Genomic DNA, 25137 nt, shown 5'->3' with positions numbered 1-25137 from the left:
TGAATCCGGATTAAGCCAACCGCAAACGATTTGGAGAAAGACATGTTAGGATATATACAATGATGTAAGTCTCGGAAATTATAATCATTTAAAGACGTCTCTAATTTACGAAATACTAGCTTTGTCTTGCGGTTTTGCCCGCTTTGTTTCAACGAGGCAAAGAAGCTTCTTCTTCTTCTTCCTAAGCATTTATAATTCATAGCCAAATCATAACAAATAGTGACAAAAGGGTCCAGTGCGAGTCGGACTAGCGACACATGGCTTAATAGTAGATAAGAAAAACGAATAGGTTGGGTCACAAAGCAATTTAAACCCAAAAAATAATAGGGTTCCGTTTTTACCCTTTGAGAACGAAATCCAAAAAATCTTTCCAGTTTAAATGTTCGAATATAAGAAATATTGGTTATTAGCAATAGCAATTATGACTTTAAATAAGACCGTCAATTTTAATCACTATGTAAGTACAAAACACCTCTACACCCACACTTTCAGTCAACATAAAAGGGTTGACATTCAACACAACACTATATACATATACACCTTTGATTAGTTTGCTCAAAATTTAATACATTACGTGACATAAACGGATCAAACTATTACGTAATTTACGTGGCTATCTAAGGCAAGTACTCTATTTACTAGGATGTTATTCAACACGTATTCCTGTAAGAAAAGGGAACTATATTAGAAAGGCTTTGCTTCCTGTCCGCCTCTCTTACCGACTATTTCTCATGAACTACGAAAGCTAGACAGCTGAAATTTTTATTCGATTCTTTAAATAATAGATATTATAGTCAGGACCTAACTCTAGTAACTTCATAAATTTTGTTGATGTCCAATATTTTCTTTCGCTTATTGGTATGGAACTCCTTAATAATCCAATCACTTTGTTATATTAATGTGGTCTAACTTCAAACGATATTTGTCGTCCAAGATTTGGCCATACAATAAAACTTTCATAAATAAACCCACCAAAATTCTAATTCATATTAAGTGGTTAATCGAAAACTATAAAAGTCGTACAACGCAATCAATTAGTTGATATCATCAATCAATTGGTCATAAAAGACAACCGACAGTCGTAAAGCCTTTGACAACTGCCTACATTTGAGACAGTTCAAGGCTATATAAGGGCTTGACGACCTCCGTGGTCGAGTGGCGTACGCACCGGTTTGAAGGTGTCGCTAGCTCTGAGGTCCCGGGTTCGATCCCCGGTCGGGTCAATGTAAAAATTCACAATTGTACATTGTCTCGGGTCTGGGTGTTTGTGGTACCTTCGTTGTATCTGAATTCCATAACACAAGTGCTTTAGCAACTTACTTTGGGTTCAGAACAATGTATGTGATGTTGTCCGCATTTATTTATTATTATTATTATTGACGATAACTCTAACTGTCTTGTATGGAATTTTATTTTGTACTTCAATAGTAAAAATGTTATACTTACGAGTTCAATCCTCAAAACATAGAAATATGATGTTATGTAGGAATACTAGCACAGGTAAAGTACTACAACGCTGTACCATGAATTTTTGTAACAAGACTCGTGACATTGTATGAACGAGATGGCGTACTGCATTCCGCATATCATCGTCTTGTTTGCACAACAAGATCTAAAAGTAAGCGTAGCGGTAACTTTAAAAACAATTAAAAAAATCCTCAACCTTCTTGATTTTAAATTAGAATGGTAATATGAAATATTTAGGAAGAAGATGTACCAGTGTTAAGTTTGATTTTAACAAAGTAACAAAATAGTAACATAGCGCAAAATGCCTTACATTGCCATTAAAAAAAGATAACTTACAATAAAGTAGATTCAAATCCTTCAATGTACCCCAAATATTACGAATTCTCGCAACGTCTAAGAAAACCAGACAAACCAGACTATCTAAGTATGGAACAGCCTGTGAAAGTTGCAAAAATAATCTCTTACATTTTAGCTAAGTTCCTTAAGGGACATTTTCATCGCAGTCTGTGGGAACACACACCTGCGTCCCAAGCATGACACAGCCACCTAGACTATCAAAACCTTTTATTTTAAACTTGACCTCAAAAGTAACGACTCCAAGGTCAAATAGGAAAAGCGATGTAAAATACTGAAGGTTCTTTTTATGTACATTTCGCTGGAATTTGGGTAAATCCGCACTTACCCCTTACTTAAGACCTAAAAGGCTTTTGTTGAAGGTTTCAAGTGAAAGGATCAAAAGTGAACAACAATGCTTTTTGTCTAGCTACCGGATTTTGTTTCCATATATTTTATGGTATTGAAAAGAATACCTTCGTAATTTTTCTTGGTTTTTGTTGTTTCTTCAAGAGTACTCGTAGCTAGTTCCTTTGAAGGGTCTAAAATATGAATCAAATTAAACAGTTTTTTTTTTGTAAAACCCGTTTTTTTATTATTGCTAAAAATACTTAAGTTGATAAATCAAATAAAATGAAAAAGAAAAACAAGATAATTATGATGAATAAAACCTTAAACCTAACCAAAACAAAATGTTCTCTAAAAACGTAGGCATTAACAAAAACATTCACAGAACATCCAACCAAAAACCAAAACAATTCAAAAATTCTCTAATCCATTTACAAGAGCACCAAAAGATTACAAAATACCTACCTACAATTGATTCGTTCATCCGAATAACGGAGTCAGATTAATTAGAATTTTTAATTACAAAATTGCTTGAACTCAACTCCAACAAGTTTTGCAGTATAGTCGGTGACTTACAAAATTCGTTCCCTGAAATTGGCCGTAACTGTGAAGTTCCGCGTTCTACTGCACCCGGTTAATTGTACTTCACGTTCGTTTGACAGCCTTTGCAGGTATTGATCTTAATGTTCAAAGGGGTTTAAGTGAAATGTTCATTTTATTTAACTGTAAGTAATTGTTATTTTGCTTTTGAAAGTGCTGTTATGGAACAGCACTGACGGTCTTTTGTAGTATCTTTGGAAGGACCTTATAATTATTTGTCATTTACTAAGGACTATTGTTAATTTGAATATGAAGACGTTTTCTTCCGTGATACTGATGCATTATTTAGCAATCTGAGATAATCCACACAGTAAGTTGTAAAAACCGGTATATTTTTGCTATTTTCAAGATCTTTCTTCAGAATAACGCACAAATATTATTTTTTTTTTTTAACCAACGGCTTATAAAATGTTTTGGATGTATATGGATTTCGACTTTTCCATTTTCCTTGCGACTAAAACTAAAAAACGCATACAAGAAAACTTTCGTTCTTACACAAAAAAAGTATAAAAAGGTCATAATACCAGCTAACAAAACACGGCATAATAGCACTCCGTTAGCGACACGTCAACCAGAACACAAGGTAAAATAGGTTACATTACTACGTGATATTTATAATTGGTATTTCTGTATGAGACGCATATTAAGGGGCAATTTACATTGTTTATTACTGTGTGTACCAACAGTTTTAGAGACCTTTAATTTCATTTTAATAATCATTACATCAGGAGTGTTACTATCGACTTTACACTATAAATTTTGATATGATTTATTATATGAAGAAACAAGTTTACTACGAGTCTGTATATATTATAATGATTATAATAATAGTATCAGTCTATACACGTGTCACTATTGGGCACAAGCCACTTCAAGTATGAGGAAAGTCTCCGTGGTCGAGTGGCGTACGCACCGGTTTCAAGGTGTCGCTAGCTCTGAGGTCCCGGGTTCGATCCCCGGTCGAGTCAATGTAAAAATTCACATTTCTACATTGTCTCGGGTCTGGGTGTTTGTGGTACCTTCGTTGTATCTGAATTCCATAACACAAGTGCTTTAGCAACTTACTTTGGGTTCAGAACAATGTATGTGATGATGTCCGCATTTATTAAAAAAAAAAATTGATTACCCTCGCTAGCTCACTGTGAGTTGGGCATTTCAGATTCCAATATTTTAGAATCCATGTTTATTCATTATGATTTCTTTCACCGTTTTGTCAGCGGTGTCTTAGAATTAAGAAAGTACACAACTTTAAATTCCTGCGTTATTTGTTCTACGCAAAAAACGTCGCCAACAATAGCTCGTAGGCCTAATACTATTAAACTCAAACATACAATTTCCATACATTGAAAGTCATCAACACTATTTTCGTCAATGAACAAAATATTTTGCCTAGCAAAAAATAAATCTGCAAAATTTTCATCCGTAATATTCGAACACAAAGAAAAACATTTGCGACCCCGAAAGCCTAAATATAGCACGTCCATCAGTAAAAAAGTTATTGAATATCCCCGCTGTTTGCGTTCGTGTATGGCCCTAAATTATAACACATTGCCTATTATAAATACGTAGGAAAAAAGGGGCAAATCAGAACAACGCCGCAATATTTTTTCCGAACTAAGAGAATGTTTGCAAAAGAAAGTAAACATTGTTTCGCATACAGTGATTTACGTAATGATATTCACAGGGTGTTATTAAAAGTCCAGTAACAGTTTCGGTGGTATTTGACACTATAAATCTTTGGAAAATGAGGATTTGTTGCATCAACATGTAGTTAACTACGCTGTGTTGTATGCTATACGTCAGTGTCATTTATGTTGGAAAATGTTCTTAATTTATTGGATATGCGTTACGGTACAATATTATTAACACAAGTAATTATTGTGATAATTTTGGTTTCTTACAAAAGTATATTTTTGTAATATTTTAGTGTTCATCGATTGGTCAAAACAGTCTTTTTTCGAGATCGATAGTGTGAATGTTTGTGCAATTTCGTATTTACTGTTCTGACACTGTAAGCTTTTTTTTCTTTTTTTTTATCTAAACGACTCCCGCAGTAAGGATTTTAATCCTTGTGTCGCTTACAAACATTCAAGTCACATGCACAAAGACACCCAGACTCAGAACAAGCATTCGTGGATCACACAAATGCTTGTCCTACGCGGGGATCGAACCCGCAACACATCGCGCTCAGTGGGTTTAGCGTGGTGACCTGAACCACTTGGCTTTCCGTGCAATCAAAACTATATTTATCTTCTTATTATCGGCATGATTTTGCTACATGTTTTTTTTTTTTGGAAGAAGAAAATATAAAAAAACAAACAATAAATTTTTAAAACCTAGTCCTTTTTGGAATCGGTCACAGAAATATAACATTGCTTTTACTACTTAAGGTGGACTAATCCTATCTAATCCCTCTTGCAGTTTAATCTAAATACTTTAGAAAGTCCACGTTTCTCTGTACATAAAATATCCTAAACCCTCTTAGTTTCACTATTTATAACCAACTAGATGCCTAAGTACCAAGTGAGTACCTTAGCACCAGTACGCAAACTAATGAAAATAAATTCGTTAAAGTTAAAGTTTGTTTTGTGGGAATTTGCCCCCACTTGCTATCAGTTCCGAAACTGTGAAGTTTGGTGAGAAACCTCCTTTTATGTGCATAAATGTTTTAATTACCCCCTTGGCAGAGCCAGCTAATATCATTATTAGCTACGAAATGGGACTGTAATGTGCTTAGAATGTTTGCACGCATAACTTTGTGCATTAGTCTCCTAAACGGCCAAAATTAGGTGTTTTTGGTAATGGTTACATAAACAACGTTTCTTGGATTAAAATTCTCTTTTCCGAATTTTAAATTCACGGACATAGTGTTTACCTGGTGAATAGAATTTAGAGTCGAATCCGAAACTAGTCCGGCGATCCCGATAGATACACGTTCATTTAAGTTCGTCTAGTGGAAGGCAATTGTTTTTTAGTAATGAGGTGAAAGCCGAATTAGAGTTAATTTTAGTCTGTGTTTTATGAAGAATTGCAGTGGTGCTTGTATTTCCAAGAACCCATACAATCGTTACAACAATTTGTCACTTAAATCTGTGTAACACAATACTTTGAAAGTACTGAAATTCCGAACAAAACTACAAAAGTTTGTACTGCAAAATCTTTTCTTACAAAATGTCTTTGCAAAATGCATGCGTGATAAACGCTTGTACGTAACACAAAGTTGTTCGCATCTATTTTCTTTTATTCCTTTTATTTCGCTCATTTGCAACGTTAACAGCATTCAACTGTTTCATTACAAACATAACGTTAAAGGAAAGAGGGTTTATGCGAGATGTTGCCAGAAAAGGGTCTGTCTTTTAGACGACGGTATCTTTTTTTCTTTTTCTTAGTACGTCATGTTGCTTTTTGAGGTCAAATAAATTAAATTTGTGTTTTTATAAAAGTTTATGTACGCAAATATATTTTTTTTATGGTAAATACAAATGTGTGTTTATTGTCCATAAAAAAACCTTTCTATACGTTTTGTTAGTATTTTGTTCATGAAGTTTATCTTATGATCGCGCTTCCAAGAAATACCTGCGGATCACACAAATATTTAACCCTTGTGGCTACTTTAGCCGCAAATATTTTTATTCAGTTTATCCAGACAATATTATGCAAATTGAAATTTAAATAAAGTTAAAAACGGTGTAATTCATAAAGACTTGTAAACTTCGCATTGATAGTTTTTTTCATGTATTAATAAATACTAGTATAAACTAATTGAGGTTTTCAATCTTAAATACCAAAGTAAAACATATCAAAAGTCTTTGTTGCGGGCATAGACACCTCTTGATGCATTGCATTAGAATAAAAATATATAAATTCAAATATGATATTCCGTTTGATAGGGATGAAGCTGGCACTCTGGTTGAGGATACTAGCGCCAATTTATACAGTGGCACGAATTGGAACTAAGCTTGATTAGCAGCAACCGACCAAATATTTAGTGTTAGTCATTTTTGCAATAACCTAGGCCAGATCAGCACAAAAGAAAAAGAAAACTTAAAAAATAATCGGCGTTCATTTTTCAAAAGACTAGACGAATGATGGGAGTATAAATGAGCTGTTACCGAGCATTTGTATAGCAACGAAACAATAGGTGCACCGCTCCTTCAGAGAGTGAAGCCAAAGTGTTTCTAAGAAAGTGTGTCACTCTGTATGGACTAAAACATAATATTGGCTAGAAGACTGAGAGCGTTATTGAGTTTCTCCTTATGCTCTTTGAGATCCAATTTCTTGAGAAGACAGAACAAAATTAACTTTCAAATTCTGCCGTCTATTAAAACATATTTTTACACTATGTTAAGCACATATAAAAATAAAACGACGGGATGTCCAAATTTGATAATTCGTATCGCTATTCTTGATAATAAAACACAAATTAGGAATTTGTTGGCGCTTAACTTTTCCAGCCCCTATCGTATTCAAGAATATGATTTATAACTGGTCAAATTCAGTAACCATTTAGTACAAAATCATTTTTTTTTCATTTTAAAAACTGTTGCTGATCTGAGCAGAGAGTTTTCCCAGTTGTACGCCAGTCCATGCTAGATCGAAACAGAGATGCTTGTTGCTCATAAGTAATACTAGCTGTTGCCCGCGACTTCATCCTCGTGGTTAGAAGATATAAGTTATAATTTATACCTGCCCTATTTTTTCCACATTTTCCATTGTATCTTCGCTCCTATTAGTCGCAGCGTGATGGTATATAGCCTAAAACCTTCCTAGATGAATGGTCTATTCAATACAAAAAGATTTTTTTAATTTGTACCAGTAGTTCCTGAGATTAGCGCGTTCAAACAAACAAACTCTTCAGCCTTATATATTAGTATATAGAATATAGATATGGATAACAAAAAAATCATTTTCTGTCTTTTGCCCAGCAGTGCAACCTTAAATAACAGAATATGGATTCATGCATAGTACAAGCTTGCTCAGATCGATCAAGTACTATGTTCAAAATGCCAGATTAGGAAATTATTTGCAAAATTCAACAACTGCCTAAACTATAAAAGAAACAGTGACAGCTACATTTGTTTCGAGATTTCTTTTCAAGGTAATCGTTTAAAAATTGGCATAACTAGCTAATGAAATATCCAAGTTACAGACTATATGACTTCACCACAATTGTCTCACCTGTACACAGGGTTGTCGTCCCGGTACCACACGACTAGCAGCAGGCTGTCGTTATGCATCGGCGGTCTGATGTCACACGGCAGGTCGGCTTCGCCACCGACTATCGCCGGCACTCGAGTGACAGTCGCCGCTACTGGTGATGTCACTACACCTGAAAAAGAGAATTTACTTTAGCTTTTCCTTTTATTTATTTTTATAGCCGAAGTAACAATATTGTGTCAGTATAGAAAGTTCCTACGAGTAGTATCGTCTTCATCTATAAAAACAACTATAGTATTTACAGGTGCATCTTCTTCTTCTGGTGGTGCCTCTTTAGATAGTAAAGGTTAGCAATCAGCTTTTTCTAACCTTCCTTATGTATAGATTTTTTTGTTCAGCTTATGCTTATGATAGGGCCAGAAATTCACAAATTTTGACGATACTGATTCCTATAGCAAAATGAGTTTACACGCAGAAATAACTACCAAAAATCTAGATGATTTTGGTTTGATTGTCAATTCATACTTTAGTCATTTAAACCCAAATCCAATTAACTTGTCGGATAGAAGGTTATGATTATGAAGGGTTTAATAAAACTCCATATAAAAAAAGTAATTTCAAAAAAATCCTCATGTACCTTCATGCATATAGGCTCAAATGTTTATGAAACCCTTGTGATACGAGGATTAAATCCCTTAGAGTGGAAGAACTTTTTAAAAATACAAACATCAATACATCGAAGCTATTAAGAAAACTAAACAAAATAACCAAGGCATAGGTGTGCCGAAATATTATACTCGAAAACTAATTTCGTAATGGAACACGCGAAAATCCTTCGGAAAAACACGATCACAACGAGCTTAAACCTGTTGTGTTCTAATTTGAAAAGAACTAAAAAGTTTCTAGTTATTTTTTTGGTTTACCTAAAAGCCATACAATAACGTATTTTTTTTATATTTCTTTTGACTCAGGGTGCACGAATCCAAGATAGATAGAGATCTAAAACAGAAGAACGGTTAAGAACCCTATAAATACAGGTACAATAAGAGAAACAAAGATCAAAACTAATAATAGGTATAATCAACGGAAAACACACAGCACTTTTAAGCTCTTTGTGCCCCAGGGAAGTAAATGACGAGCTAATAAACGAGCTAAACGAGGAATCCTAAAGGTGCCTTCCGAAACACGGAGATTCCCATTAAGGTAAGGTTCACCCATCCACCGACCACGCCGTTGCTTAACCTGTGATCGATCAACCTAAGGTCGTTACTTAGCCAGGAGCTCCTCACTCCACAAAAAGTATCTCCCGGTCAAAAATATCATTTACAACGAAACCCGCGTCGAATCCCTGTGTTTATCTGCTTAAAGCCTTGTATGAAACAGTGTTACGTTGTAAGCGGACAAAATCCCTCAACATGAGAACGTGGGATCCAGGTCCAAGGTGAAAGCGGTAGCGAATGGCACAGCTTATGTTTTTTATTGACTTTCATTATAATATCAAAATAATTATTTATTATTCTGTTTTGAGTATAGGATGACATTTAGGTATCTAGACCTTAAAAGCCATTTTGTTTTCAGTAATATTTCTAAAAAAAACGAACTCGAAAAGGCGACAAAAAAATTTTAGGTATCCATTACCACGTTTTTATATCATGAATTAAAACAATGACTGAAATAAATGCACAAACAGATTTATTAAGTGAGTTGTCGTGCAAGCCGCCATACTAATTTAAACAGACGGCCTGTTAATTATATTTGTGACGGGTGACGGCTCAATTGCATTAGAAATTTTGTATCAATGCCAATTGAATTCCAGAAAGTAATAAATTTATTTTCACGTCAACATTATTTAGACAAAGTTATAACAACAACACTGCTGTTAATAGCTTGGAAATATATTTTGGTAATAATTGAATACAGTATTATTATTTTATTTCTTTAGTTTACTTATAAATGTATTAGTACATAATATATATTTTTATAATAATAGTCAGTTCGACTCGCGATCCCTCCGCGTCTGCTCATGATTAAGGACTCCGGTTGGGTCCGAAACTAGTCGGGCTACCCCGATAAATACGCGTGAGTAAACCGTTACATCATTTAACATAATATATAGTTGTTAATTGAATATGAGACTGCGATATTGGTGTTTTTATTTTTCTTGGTCAAATCAATAATTGTCACTAATGTCTTCATGTAATTGTAAGACAACTATTTTTTACAATCATCATTTAAAAACTGACTAACATCATTGTGATCATAATAAAATTGTTTATTTTGCAAATATTATAGACTAGCTGTTGCCCGCGACTTCGTCCCCGTGGGTAGAAGATATAAGTTATAATTTATACCTGCCTTCTATCTATCTATCTGCCTTCTATCTATCTTGTAGGATTCAGTCAGCGTTTGCAATGTAAGCGCAAAAAAATGTGTTTTTTTACGATCTCACATTAGAAACCTCAAAAATTGTAGCCTATGTGTTATGCTGATGTATAAGCTATATTGTGGTAAAGTTTCATTCAAATCCATTCAGTAGTTTTTACGTGAAAGAGTAACAAACATCCATACATCCATACTTACAAACTTTCGCCTTTATAATAGTAGTAGGATTATATCGCTTTTAAATGTCAAGCAGGCAACCTCGCTCGGTTTTTTGAATTGGGCCACAACCCACAAGGTTCAAAAACAAGAAAATTACATTCAGTGGTAGGTGTACGGGTAGCCAAGCTCAACTGGACAATGCGGACACGCACACCTGCCAGCTAAAAACCTTTTTGGTATTCGGTACGGCATAAGACGAGGGCAGTAACAAAAAACCGTGGACTCGCCCTCACACAATATTATGTAATAACAATGTAATGGAGCCGTGTATATTGGATATTTTTTTGAGGTTTTCTCTATAGCTAGAGTATTACTTTTGCTTTGGGTCAGGATTAGCCCTAATAACTGGAGAAGTCGCTTGGATTATACTTTGTTGAATGTTACTTTGTCGAGGTTAGTTAATTTTTTGCAGTCGTGTAACTTTTATATTAAAAGTGTGTATCCAGATTTTTGGGATGTAATTTTACCTACCTACGTATTGTTTCATAATTGTGGCATCACATTTTGGTTTATCTATAAATCTGTAAATTTGTAACTATTAACAATGCCTGCATCAAATTCACTTTACTTTTCGAAAGGCGGATTGTTAATGGTTTACTAATTTTAAAAAGGATCACTTACGCGTATTTGCCTTGCGACTCTACCGCAGTTTCAGTTTATAATTAAAACCTTCTTTTAGTCTGTAACTAGTCCAGCGATACCAAAATATATTAAATGGCTATCAATTGCCAAGTATAGAGTATAAAAAATACACAGACATTAAAGATGTGTTATGATAAGAGCGTTTTACGCATACCTATTACCCCACAAATACGAATGATACCTACAACTCACTGCTCGTTCTAACTCTACATAAAAATCCACGCACATTTTCCAGAAAAAAAAAATCATTTCACTCACTATCCCCCATCTACTCTGCGATATTAACAATTGTTCATTACACTGTTGTTTGGTTCATTCTTAACGAACAATGAGCTTCTCAGTTGGCTTACCCAGGTAGGAAACAAATGAATCGCGGTTATAGCGAACATCAGTGGGGATCCATTCATATTGCGGCTAAATAAACTGACCTATTTTTTAGACTGGTATGAAAAATTTCTACTGGACTGATCTAGAAATGTTGTGGATTTTTCACTTGATTTATTATTTTAGAATTTTGCGTTCTGGTATAAATACACTTAATTTATTCTATACACTTATTATAGTCTCGGGTTTATGAGAAAGAAGCTTAAAAGTTTCCGTAATATTTTTTATAAAATTTAATTCTTTCAATATTTCAGATAAAGTCGCAAACAACAGTTACAAAAAATGTGTTATAAATATATTTTATGCATATTTTTAAAGTTAAGTTGCAAAATATGTCTGCGGAGTTTATCCAATCTGATTTTGGATACTGGATTCAGAGAATGCCGTTATTTCCATGGAAATATATTTATTTCTACTCCACATTTCGTGCTACTGAGAAAAAAAGCTTTCGGTAGAAAAACTGGCAGCCAGAATTCGAAAATATATTCTTTACACCTTAAGCTACATAAAATATAAGCTCTCAGCATTTTCACCCAAAGACTTAGTAATAAAAGAATTATCCTCGCCTTAGATAATAACGCAAATAAATGCAAATATACAAAGACAACAATAAACTAACTTTTTACAAAGTAAAAGGACCGGTCCCTTTTCGGGTATTCCGAGAAATCAGAGAGACTTCCACCAGGATTAAAGCGATAATGTTTCAGGTGTACAAGGGAGATAGTGCTATACGTCTTGTAGAACGCTATCCCGCTTACACCTCCACGAAGGTCTTACTTCAAAGGTGTTAGGCCCTCTGAATATAAACGAAGCAAACCTTACTTTCCGCGCCGAAATAATTTACTAAATTATCTCTTCAGTACCTCTCGTTAAGGAATTGTGATTCTTAATAACTCTAGGGGAACGTTGCTTAGTATTGTAATGTATATTGTGGAGCTAGAGCTGTGTCAAACGAGGTTTTACCATTGTATCACAGTATTGTTCGTTTTTGTGAGAGAGTTGTTCGATTCAATAAGCCAGCCATATGACAGTTTTTAGCTTTTTCCACTATTCTTACAAAATACGTTGGTATTTATTGAAGTTACAATTCTCGCGTACGAGTATGTATCTTTAGCTTAGAGTGAGATTCGTGTGCGTTAAATACAATAAAATACACAAACCAACAAAATGAAACTTATAGACTAACTTTAACTAACTAAGTATAGACTAAAACAAAACCTATTGATATTATCTTCCGCAATAAATTATATCTTTCACGGTGATCGAACCCGCGACATGTCGCGCGCATTGAATTTGGCGTGGTAACCTCAACCGCTTGGCTATCCGTGTACTCTACGTACATATATCTTAGCTTACATCAGATGATACAAGTAAAACGAGTCTAGACTGACCTTTGATAAATGTCACGGCAGTATTCAGTTGACCTACGACGACGTATCACTGACTTTATATCTTCAATATTTATGTAGGACACGTGTGGTTTTATTTTATACCAGTATCAGAGTATTGTGGTAAGTTTTGAAGTCCTTTCTAGACATTGTTTAGGTTTCATACCCAAAAGGTAAAATGGGATTTTATATAAGACTTTATACAATGTTTGTCCGTCAGTCTGCCAAAAGGCTATATCTCATGCGTGCTTGTTGAATTGAATGCCGAGCACTGACTAAATACTGAACAGCGGTTTAAGTTTAGTCAGTAAGAGTCTGGCACTACCCACTTCTTCTCCCAAGCAGGTTGGGGTCCATGAGGATTCTAGCGCCTAACCAAAAAAGGCAAAATCTCGTGCAACGTGGCAGACATTTAAAATTTTTACAGGTGCTGCATTATTTTTGCGGTTGTATTTATTTACGGCGATTTACAACAAATATGTATTTTCTTTCAAAATTTAGCCGTCGTTTGGCGTTTCGATGTGTATCTTCAACTATATATTATAATCATGTGCCTGTAGGTTTCTGTCCTTTGTGGCAATAAGCAGTTCCTATTCTAAACAACCAATCAGAAGCCCCACACAACATATTACAGTTAAACACGAACACGTCTGGGGCTTAGTGACGGGATCTGTCAGCCGCTTGAGTAACTGCTTATCCCCTACATGGAGTTACTTGTTGGCCTTGTAATAAGCAGAGCTCATAGCCATTAATTGTCTTTAAGGAGCTATGGGGACGGGTAAGCATGTTTGGTTTAGTCGCGTAGTTTGATTCGGTATTTTATTGTTTCGGTAGCGATCGTCTTAAGGTATTTTAACTCTTGCTCGATGAAAGAAAAGTGATATGATAGGTAGACTGTGAAATGAAAATTCAAATACCGAAACAATGATAATTATAATTATCTATCACTTGCTAAAAGCGTCAAATTAAAACATCGCAGCGCTAGCAGCAGTTCTTCATCACATTTACTACAATAAGAAAAACTATCACTTTCTATTGTGCGTCTTCCAATGAGAGAGCTTCAAGCAACGTTGACATTTGACATTTCAAACCTGAGTTTTAGTCAAGCATGTTTGATAATCTCGAAGTCATAAAGTAAAGTCGAGTCGAAGTTTGGCCGCCGAAGACTTATGACAGTTAATTTACTTGGTGTATTAAAATCTGGGTTCTTTAGGTGCAGGAGTTTTTGAATTACTTGCTTACTTAAACTTGGGCCAGGTAATTTGCCAGTATAAGTAAATTTTAGGACTTAATATCAAATACATAGATATTGTTTTCTTATATTTCTATTAAGACTTGGGTGTAATAACAAACTTGTTTTGTCATAAAAATAATACTAAAAATTGAAACAGTAAGTACTCAAATATTTTAGGTTAGAATAATAATCATATATAGATAATAGATTATATTTTATAGAAATCAATCAATTGACCGACATTTTTGCATTCTCGAAAGTTACTTACTAGCTAGAGAGACTGATATTTCAAATCATCTGTTTGCGTTGCGCTATGTGTGTTGCGAGTGTTTACTGTCAAAACTTTTATTCGTCTGACAGCAACACAAATGAAATCTGTACTCGACGTCACCGTACCATATTTACATTGTCTACACGTGCCATGGGGTAAGCGAGTTAAACTGTAGTTCAAAATCATTTAATTCTAAAAAAAAAACAAAGAAACAACAAAATAATTTACGCAACGTATTCGAAACAAAATAATTCGTAACTTTAACAAATTTAAAAGATGAAAGAGTTTGAAATAAGTACAAGAAGTTTGTTATAACTTTAACATTGAGTAATGCGAACTTAATTGAATTTTGATTTACAATTTGTATAAAGTCATAACTTTTGCTGAATTAAAAACATTTAAATTTTAAGAATATTCCAGCATTACCCTAAAGTTTGATATCGCATGCCGCATAGGAATTAATGAGTTTCTTTATACGTAGTCAAAACACTCCCTGAAGTCCATTTACAAGTATTATTGATGATATTAGGCGAGGCTAAAGCAAATTTCATCCCTAATATAGAAAGAAAATTGTACAGTCGCCGACAGAAGTCCGTTAGAACAGTAAGTGTATATACCATGAGATCTAAAGCAAAACTTTTGAGTTACTGTGTAAGCGAGACGGTGAACTAGATTACGATAAAAACGCGTGAGTAAACCGTTGCATCACTAATTAATTTAATTTTGACGTGATTAAAAAATAATAAGCAGATTCCTTTGGTGAACCTGGTTGAGTATATTGTTTTTTTCAAGGAAATTACATACTAACTATAAATTAAATTAACTATAAATTATCACTTCGGTTTCTCACGTAATCAATCAATTACAACAAAATCTAGACGGCCATTAAATTTGTTACAAAAGTTAGCAGTTAGTAGCATATTATAATAATATGCTACTTAAAATATAAACACACTTTTTAACAAATTAATAAAGTGCAAATTGAGCAATTTCATCATTTTATATTAAACTAGCTGTTGCCCGCGACTTTGTTCACGTGGTTAGAAAATCTTGAACCATTTTCGCTGCGCACGCAACGGAAGCCCTCAAAGATGAATAATATTCCCCGTTTTTTCCAAATTTTCCATTGTATCTTCGCTCCTTTTAGTCGCAGCGTGATGCGCGTGCCTATAGCCTTCCTTGATAAATGGTCTATTTAACATAAAGAGATTTTTTCAATTCGAACCAGTAGTTCCTGAGATTAACGCGTTCAAACAAATAAACAATTAAACAAACTCTTCAGCTTTATATATTAGTATAGATGATTTGTTCATCGACTACTGTCACCGACTGTACATGATTGCTTGGGACGTAGTACACCGGTTCGAATGTGGAATGGGTATTGTATTCGCTAGTAATCTGTCATTTGTGATGGAGATAGATTAGTTATTATTACCCATATTATTATTATTATTGTTTAGTATGTTTTTGGGTTAGTCGCGTGTAGAACATTAAAGCTATGGACTTAATAGTTGATTTTGTGGTCATTAATATTGTTTAATTGTTTTAAGGAACCTGAATCTGAATACTGTGAATACAGATTAATGAGACTTGTTATATAATACACTTATTGTGCTTGAAAATATTGACGCTCAATGCCTTAGATTTTACCTGACTTTGCCGGCATAATTTTGAAATGGTTTATTGGAAATAAATTATGTTTATAAAATTAATCTGACAAAGTATCACGAAACCCATATTCAAGACGTTGCTCAAGCTATCTCTGTCTGAGCAGAAAATTGTAGTATTTTAAGACTTCAATTTCTATGAACAGCATTATTTTAGAACAAGGCTTTATCTGGTGGCCAAGGACGGGTCACGGGATCAACTCAGACCACGTTGGGTGACGATATTGCAAAGCTTGTTAGGAATACCTGAAGTAGGGTCATATTGAACAGGAGGAGCAGAGGATTGAGGAGCTCGTGGCTAAGCTATAACCGCATAAGTGATACGATCACAGGTTAAGCTATGCTTGACGCGGTTGGTCTGTAGATGGGTGACCACCTTTGTCATAATGAGTTCCTCCGTGTTTCGGAAGGCACGTTAAATTGTGGGTCCCGGCTGTTATTCCTACATCTTTGACAGTCGTTACAGGTAGTCAGAAGCTTGAAAAAGTCTGACAGCCAGTCTAACCAAGGGGTATCGTGTTGCCCAGGTCACTGGGTTAAGGAGGTCAGATAGGCAGTCGCTCCTTGTAAAACACTGGTACTTAGCTGAAACCGGTTGGACTGGTAGCCGACCCCAACATAGTTGGGAAAAGGCTAGGCCAATGATGGTCATATTGAACAGAATGTGTACCTGGAAAAGGGGTAGGGCTTATCTCCAGCAGTAGGTGTTTTCAGGTCAATATTGATGGTAATGATTAAACCACACTCATGTTTTAAAGTGGATTTTAATCTTCTTTTCTTCGAAGGCCTGGATTGAACCCATAAAAGCCCACAAAGTGCTGGATTTTTCGCAATATATTCCTAAGATTTGGTGTTTTCTTGAATTTAAACTTACGACCTCTTTATTTGGCATTCCAACAGTTATACCACTAGCCTATCCCTATCAAAAATACTTTTAAAGAATTCTAAATAAATACACTATAACTCCCTAAATAATTCATAAAACTTGTTTGACATACATCCATCCAACATAATGACATAAGTGTTATACAAAGGGTATGAGTGATTGAGGGAGGCACGACACGTGACGTCAAACGCATGTCTGTTGCATATCCGACGTGACGGACAGGCCTTCCATACATACCGCACGTACATAAAATTCTAAACGTACTATTGACAATATTGACCGTCATGCAAACAATTGGAAACTTGATTCTTTTTATAGGTCACTAGTATTGCTTTATACGGCACTTGATGAGTATATTTGAATAGAATAAAATCAAATAAATGTGATAGTAGTAAAGTTGAGGAGGAACAAAAGTTTCGTTTATTCTGTCCCATTTTCAGAAAAGAGGCACCTGTTTCTATATTATCATCTCTTTGTCTGAAGGGATGTAACAGATTCGCTCACAAATGTCAAGGTTATCTAGTAAAACGCACTTGAATTAGAACAAACAAAAACAGCGACAGGCCTGTTGATCTAGTGGTTAGTGACCCTGACTGCTATACCGGAGGTCCTGGGTTCGATTCCCACCCAGCAAATGTTTGTGTGATGAGCATGATCATTTGTTCTGGTGTCTAGGTGTAATTTATGTATAATATGTATGTATTTAGATAAATATATGTAAATTTATCAGTTGTCTGGTTACCATAACACAAGCTCTGCATAGCTTGGGATCAGATAACCGTGTGTGAGTTGTCCCAGAATATATAATATAATATAAAATGTTCTAATTGGTATCATTGACCTTTGCCTTAGCAGCTGTCAAACCACTACGTTATCAGTGTAGTGTATGTTTCTAACTACCCAAAAAAAATGCGCAACCTACCTTTACTACTTTAAGATTAACTAAAAAATCTGTTCCCAAGTGCGTAATCAAATCAACACAATCCTATCTCAATAACACAAAGTTAATTGGTGAATCAGTATCAAACATGATACAGGGTTGTGTAGCTGCCAATATACTCGCAAATCCGGCAGTCAGTTGATAATTCCAATAATCTAAGCCCGCAGTAAATGAAAATAGTATCAATATGCGGTCGCATCGAACGTGATTGGTTTTGTTGATGTTCCAAACATTAATTATTAGAAATATCATTTGTGATACCTGTTTTGGTATTGGTCGTATTAGCTTTCATGTTTGACTTTGTGATTATGATCTTAATTCGCTTTTGTTCAATATACATGATACAATAGGTACATTTGACAAAAAAGGTGATTTTTTTTTTAAGAAAATAGGTAATTGTTTCGATCAATTTTGGCTTCATATAAGGTGATCATTTTAGGCTACTTAGATATCTGTAGACGTAAAAACCTTTGACTGAAAAACAGTAATGCACTTTAAAAAAAAGTTGCTACACATCACCACTAAAAAGTCATTGCTATAGTTTCTGATAATAAAAACAATTCAAATATTTCCCGATTCTCTAGAACATCTGATATCACAAAAATAAAACCAACGAGATCAAAAACGCTGAGCGTCGGTATTATTTACAATTTCATAATACTTTTATTTATTCCGCTAAAAACTGAGAAACGGAACAAACAAAACGAAGAGAAACCCGTTTCATTTTACTTAAAGCAACGCGACAAACGACAAGAAATAGAAAACTTAACTGGAAGTCCTTGACCGCCATTGTTAAGACTATTCTCGACTTTAAACAGGAGTATTGAATAAGTAATATCGAAATGTAAAACAAACGTTCGGGTCGGCTCGGATCGATTCGGGTCATGTCCGAACACGAGATATTCCCGTGGACATCATGGGACATTTCCGAAAATGTATGCATCGTGAAGGTGTGCCAACATTGAATGGAACTAAAAATTTAAAACTGGTAAATGCAAACGTTTGGAGCGTTCGACGTTTCTCGTTTAAAAAAAAGTTATTTCGTCCATATTTTTCTTTATATTGCAAGCTGGTCACAAAATTAGACAATGGCCGAATGAAAAAAAAAACGATAAAAAAGGTTATCAAGTTAAATTTGATGAAAAATTTTCAGGTAGTTTGTATGCCGAAATAAACGTTGATTTGTAATGAAATGAGTTTGGTACAAGCTCAGTGTTTACAATTTTTGATATTTTTTTATAATAACAAAACAGTGAAACATGACCTTTCAACAACTTGACTGCCGAAAATTGCTCGATTCCAAGTCAGATGAAAAAAAAATCAAATGGAAGCTGAGACACGTGCTGAAGAAAAAAATAGACTCAAGAAGATTACTTAAGAATCAGATTATTCTTTTGTTTCTAGAATCGTCTTGTTGTTTAATGAGATGAGAGACTTCAGTTTATGTGTTGGATACAAATCTTCTCTCAAACACTGTAGATATTTTTTTATTCTTACTATTTTTTACCCACGACTAGTGAATTGGCGAGTGTGATTAAGGGCGCCAGTTGGGTCCGAAACTAGAATCCCAAAAATACGCGTGAGTGTAGATAAGTGTTAATTTTGCGCCTAGCTTAGGTTATTCACACGAATAATGTAGCTTTAAAAACCGAAGCAATCACCAGACGAAATAGGCAGGTGCTGACTAATCACCAACACAACCGCAATACTTATCACCCCAGTACCTATCCTCATGTCACCCAACAATTCCAGTGGGATAATCATAACACTAATTCCCACTTCTCACTGATCACATATCTACCACAGAGCACACTCGATGCCTAACAAGGCCGATGAAACTTTGTAGTGTCCATACCTTGTTAGCGAAACAAGTTTATCGTCAAATACCACTGCGAATTCCGTGTCACGACATGTTGTTTCGGCTTTTCGGTTTTCAATGTGATGTTTCGATGTATTGTTGAAGTTGGAATTCTGTTCTCTGAGGGTTGCGTGTGTGCCTTTTGAGTTTCTTGTCGGTCTTTCTTCGTAGGAGTGATGTTTTGGGACCGTGCTCACAGGGCTTGGACAACGTTACTTTGCATTTGAATAGAATAAATGGTTTTAGTGGCACGAGCTCTTGGCTAAGCTATAACTTCACAAGTTGGTCGATCACAGGTTATGCTATGCTTGACACGATCAGTCCGTAGATGGGTGACCATCTTTGTCACAACGAGTTCCACCGTGATTCGAAAGGCATGCCAAATTTAAGGTTTCGTCTGTTATCAAACATCTTTGACCGTTGTTACGAGTAATCCGAACCTAATAAGTCTGATAACCAGTCTAACTAAGGGGTATCGTGTTGTCCAAGTATATGGGTTGAGGAGATCAGATAGGCAGACGTTTCTTGTAAAACAGTGGTACTTAGACGATGACGATCATGATTTGAAAAAAAGAAAACTTCTAATGCACGGGAACGGCTTTTCTTTATGACGAGTTACTTTGACTTTTCAGTTCAGAACACTTGAGTGATTTGTTAATGTTAGTTTCTTTGGAAATAGAATACGTATCTTATAATATTATATGGATTCTAGAGGAATAAAATTTTAATAAAAGTTACTGTGCAGTTATTTTGAAAACACTAGAAAGTAAACACACATCTAGCAGTAGTAAGTAGTTTCAGTAGCAAAATTTAAGTTTAATGCCTGCGTTATAGCAACTCTATAAAAGTCCAACATCATTATGGCATAAGATTAGTTCTTAGAACATTTAACGACGTAAACGAAAGCAAGTCGTTAATAAGTTTCCTAAATACTTTAACCGTAGTATATGCTGTGCTTGTAACATGAGCTTGTGAAGTGCGACTGTTCCTGAAGTGGAAGCGAGAAAGAGCATTACACTGCACAGTATTGCATCTCACTCCCACAATGACGACGTCACTGCTAAGAAGCGTGAAAGTAACAGCACTGGTCATAATGTTACGGGTTTTGCAAGAGTTTAAGAACGATCAAAGTTGTTTAATATGCTTTTAATTACGTTTTTGGACGATATGTGGAAATGGAAATTGGAATTAGTGAAGAAATTACGAACAAGGAGTACATAAAATATATTCGTTGTACGTTCTATAATAATGCAGGGTCAAATAATATCTTAATGTTATATCATTTCAGTATTGAAAAACGCCCATAACCAAACTACAATAAAAAAAACATGGGTTACATAAGCAAAAATATGAAGATACCGTAGCGAAACCAGTTCCAATTATATCTACCAACGACTCTATAATATTAGAGGTTGTAAAACCAGATTATCTCACTAGTCTACCGCACACTTAAGCGGCTCAATTAAGGTATCAAGATCTTAAATAGGTATCCTGGTCCAGAATATTGTCCAAGCTCATTTCACTTGAGTGTAATTATAATTATCGGTACAAGTATGTAAACTCCGTAGCTTAATCGTAGCACGTGCTACGAAAGCGTAGCAAATTAACTCGTCTTTGGATGACAATTTGTAGAAGGTGGGTTACAATAAGTCTGTTCTAATTAAAAAGAAGACTGATATAAAAAATCTACAATACGTAAAGACGCAATTTCTTATAGAGAATCTCATATTATTGTTAAGCAAGAAATTAAAGTTTGGTACGAGAATAAAACTTGTTTTAGTGTTGATTAATTCGTTAAATTACTTCTTTTGTCTAATTTACTGATTTTATGCGGGTTAGTTCTTCGATTACTGTAATGTTTAGGTCGATAAACTATGCGTCATAATAACTTTCAAATATACCACGACCTTCAATCGAATGACCCTGCAAAATTACACATTTTGCTTACTAATACGCAATCAGCTTTTTATTGCGCAATTAATGGTAGTTATTACTATAATAGCCAATTTTAAACGAAACTAAATATGTAGCGATAGTACAGTTACGTGCAAAAAATGGTACTATTTCAGCGAATTTCAATTACACATTTCAGCGAAAATATTAATTGGAAATGTGAGGTGACTGTATTCGATTCATGTTTAGAAGGAAATTGAATCCGTATTTGTGTGTCCTCGTTTTTGCTCGTAATTGTACCACGTACAACATAAAGTTAAAGCGATTAGGAAAGCAAGTTTTGTTCTCAGTTCCGCTATTTTGGCTGCGCATGCAATATGATAAATTCTAAAATACTTTGACATTTGGCAAAAATAATTTTTGATGATGTTTCTTTTTTATGAAATAAACTTAATTAATAGGCCAATTTTCAGATTCTATTGAAAAAAAAATGTAAAAGCAACTAATTAATACAGAAATGCTTAAATTATACGATACACATCATGTTGTTCAACGTTCCTTGATTAGCATAAGGCTGTGAGATGAGCAAATATATTGCCAAAATTCTATTTGTCATAGTCTCAAACGAACGAAGCTACCTGGGCGTCGTCATTTTAATTTTCAACTCTAACATACAACACACAAAGCTGAAATCAGCTCGAGGGATAGGTGTATGAAGAGCGGTGGTCGTGCAAACATCGCTTGGTTTTCACGGTAGAGCCAAAATTCATTACCTGCTAAGTGTGGTGAATGGCTTTATTACGTTTGGTCTATAGCGCCTTACGAAGTAGAAATTTAGTTACGTTGTCGACGCTGATAATGTGTCGCGTTTGTTTTAAGAGCTCAGCGCAATATATCTTACGTAAAACAATTGCTGAGATAGCTAATTAGTGAAAATTATTTACTGGTTTATTTTGTAAACTATTTGCAAATGTACAAAAATTAACATAGAACAATAATGTATTTTTAAAATAATAAAATTAATAGATTAAAAAATCTAAATACCAACGGTTTCAAATGTAAAATTTTTGACATACACATTTGACAGTTTTTAGAGTTGTAATTTGCATTGTCATCGGGTTTAAAGCTACCCTGAAAATTGCAGCATGCTAGCTTATCGGAAAGTGTCGGAAAATTGAGTTGCATAAATCCAACCGGAACGACAAACAAACATACAAACAAGAAAGTGAGTTTATAAAAACGTGTCAATAATTCTTAAATATTCAACGTGACATCTCCCGGTAGTTGCTTACCTCAGTGCCAAAATATTAAGGTGAGATTAATTTTCAAACAAACGTTATATTAGCAGGTGAAATGAAATATTTCATTTCATATATATGAATATGAAACTATTCACGGCTCGCGTATTCAGGCATTTCATTTCTTTCACATACGCCATGTATTCGTTCCATTTATGTATACACGCATTCGGACCCTCTGTTTTACGACTAATGAAAGTTATATTCAAGTCATATAGAGGCACTTATCCGCGTACGGTTGAACAGAAAGTATGAAAAAAATAGGCGCCTATTTCTAGTCGTAAAGCAGGCCATACGGCGTGTTATCTTTTTATTGTTTTTTGCTTTGGTACAAGGGTTTTGGTATGATAATGAGAACCAGAATGTCGGCAACGTAAAAAATAAAATGTCGGGTTCGAATAATTTTTGTTTTAGAAGTATTTGTATTCTGATTTATTTTGGATTCATGGCTGATGTGATCAGATCGTTCCTCGCATCTATAACTCATGTCACGTCAATGTCACATTTGATGTAGTAGGTATGTGATATCACGCAAATCTATACTAATATATAAATCTGAAGAGTTTGTTTGTTTGAACGCGCTAATCTGAGGAACTACTGGTCCAAATTGAAAAATTCTTTTTGTGTTGAATAGACCATTCATCGAGGAAGGCTTTAGGCTATAAACCATCACGCTGCGACTAATAGGAGAGAAGATACAATGGAAAATGTGAAAAAAACAGGGCAGGTATAAATCATAAATTTTCTACCCACGAGGACGAAGTCGCGGGCAACAGCTAGTAATTGTATAAAGGAGTTCGTTTAATGTGTATATAGCTCGATAGTTACATAATATTCTCACATACTCTATATAAGCAGTAATTATAACGTAAAAGCTACAACGTGTGTCGACATTTTGGTTTAAAACCTTGGATAATCTTGAATCAATATTTAGTACTAAACTTCTTTGAATGTCGTGTTTATAGCCCTAGTTTTTTTCTTACCCAAAAAGGAACTAAATTGCTTCAATTTTATCTTTTTAACTTTTGAATTTCTATAGTTATAAAGTTGAAATTCATACATGATGTTGCATTTTTATTGCCGCTTAAATGTATTTTTTGAACCATATAAAATAAATACTTACTGCAAAAGCAGACAAATTCCTCTTTTAAAATCACTGGTCTTATAATCCGACACTTTCAATATAATAATATGCACATACATACTTGTAATAGGAAACCAATAAGCACAAATACCAATTAGTCTACATTGAAAATCCAGTTTCCAACAAACACAATAAAGAAACCGTCCTTGCCAAGTTAGCCCACTTTCCATTACCGTCTAACTACGATCGTGATTAAAAGTGAAGCGTCTTAACTCATGTGCATATTTCGAGTCCACACGATAAGTTTCGGACTCAACTGTAGCCGAAATTAATGGGCGACGTCGCCGCGCGGAGAGCTCATAAATCAAGGCTTTGTTTGAGTCCACTTCACTCTGTATAGAGGTAATCCGGTACTACTTTCAACTGTTTATCAATTTTGAGTTAATTAATTTTCGGTTAGTTAGATTTTCTATGTTTGAGAAGATTTTTAGAATCTTTTGGGCTATGGTTTTTTGATAAAAATTAAGTAGGTAAATTACTAATTCTATAAATGAAGTACTTTTCCGTTACATCTTGCAATTACGACAATGATTTGATAAAACACAGTGAAGTACATTAGATTCACTCCTTAAAAATAAATAGTTTACTAAATGGTATTTCTCAATTCGATTACATGATTTTAATGATCTGTTCTTAACATACGCTTTCTGTAAGAGATGCACAAATATTTTTATGTGTTTTCCAATAAACTATAAAACAGTAGTTACAAGAAAAAAACAACTGAATACTTCTTGATAATCCAAGAAAACGAACACAAACTCACAAGAAAAACCAACAACTTAACGAAAAGGCTAGTTCGGAGAAAAATCTAAGTAAAAAAGGAACAAGTACCAACATTACATAACAAGCGGTTACTTACTTTCCGACTTCGTAATTGAGTAAACTGTGTAAATCAAAGCCGCGAGGGTACAAAGTACGAAACTCAAAGTTTCGGGTTCCGTTTCGCGGTACATTAACCGGAGGCACTCTTATACATCATTATGATAAACGTGAAAACAGGTGATATTGTGTAATACACGAACAGAC

General features: G+C 34.6%; 1 protein-coding gene across 2 annotated transcripts in view; it reads right to left on the bottom strand.

Annotated features, from left to right (window-relative positions):
- Window positions 1-25137, bottom strand: part of LOC113508590 (nephrin-like) — a 126619-nt gene that overhangs the window by 71266 nt on the left and 30216 nt on the right. For both annotated transcript variants that reach the window (XM_026891713.1, XM_026891715.1), the window contains exon 2: window positions 7927-8077. In XM_026891713.1, coding sequence (XP_026747514.1) covers window positions 7927-8077 — 151 coding nt within the window. The remainder of the gene's footprint in view (window positions 1-7926; window positions 8078-25137) is intronic.

This window comes from Trichoplusia ni, chromosome 2 (genome assembly GCF_003590095.1).
Source record: "Trichoplusia ni isolate ovarian cell line Hi5 chromosome 2, tn1, whole genome shotgun sequence".
In the NCBI taxonomy this organism is placed as follows: domain Eukaryota; kingdom Metazoa; phylum Arthropoda; class Insecta; order Lepidoptera; family Noctuidae; genus Trichoplusia; species Trichoplusia ni.
This window is presented reverse-complemented; position numbering and strand designations above follow the sequence as displayed.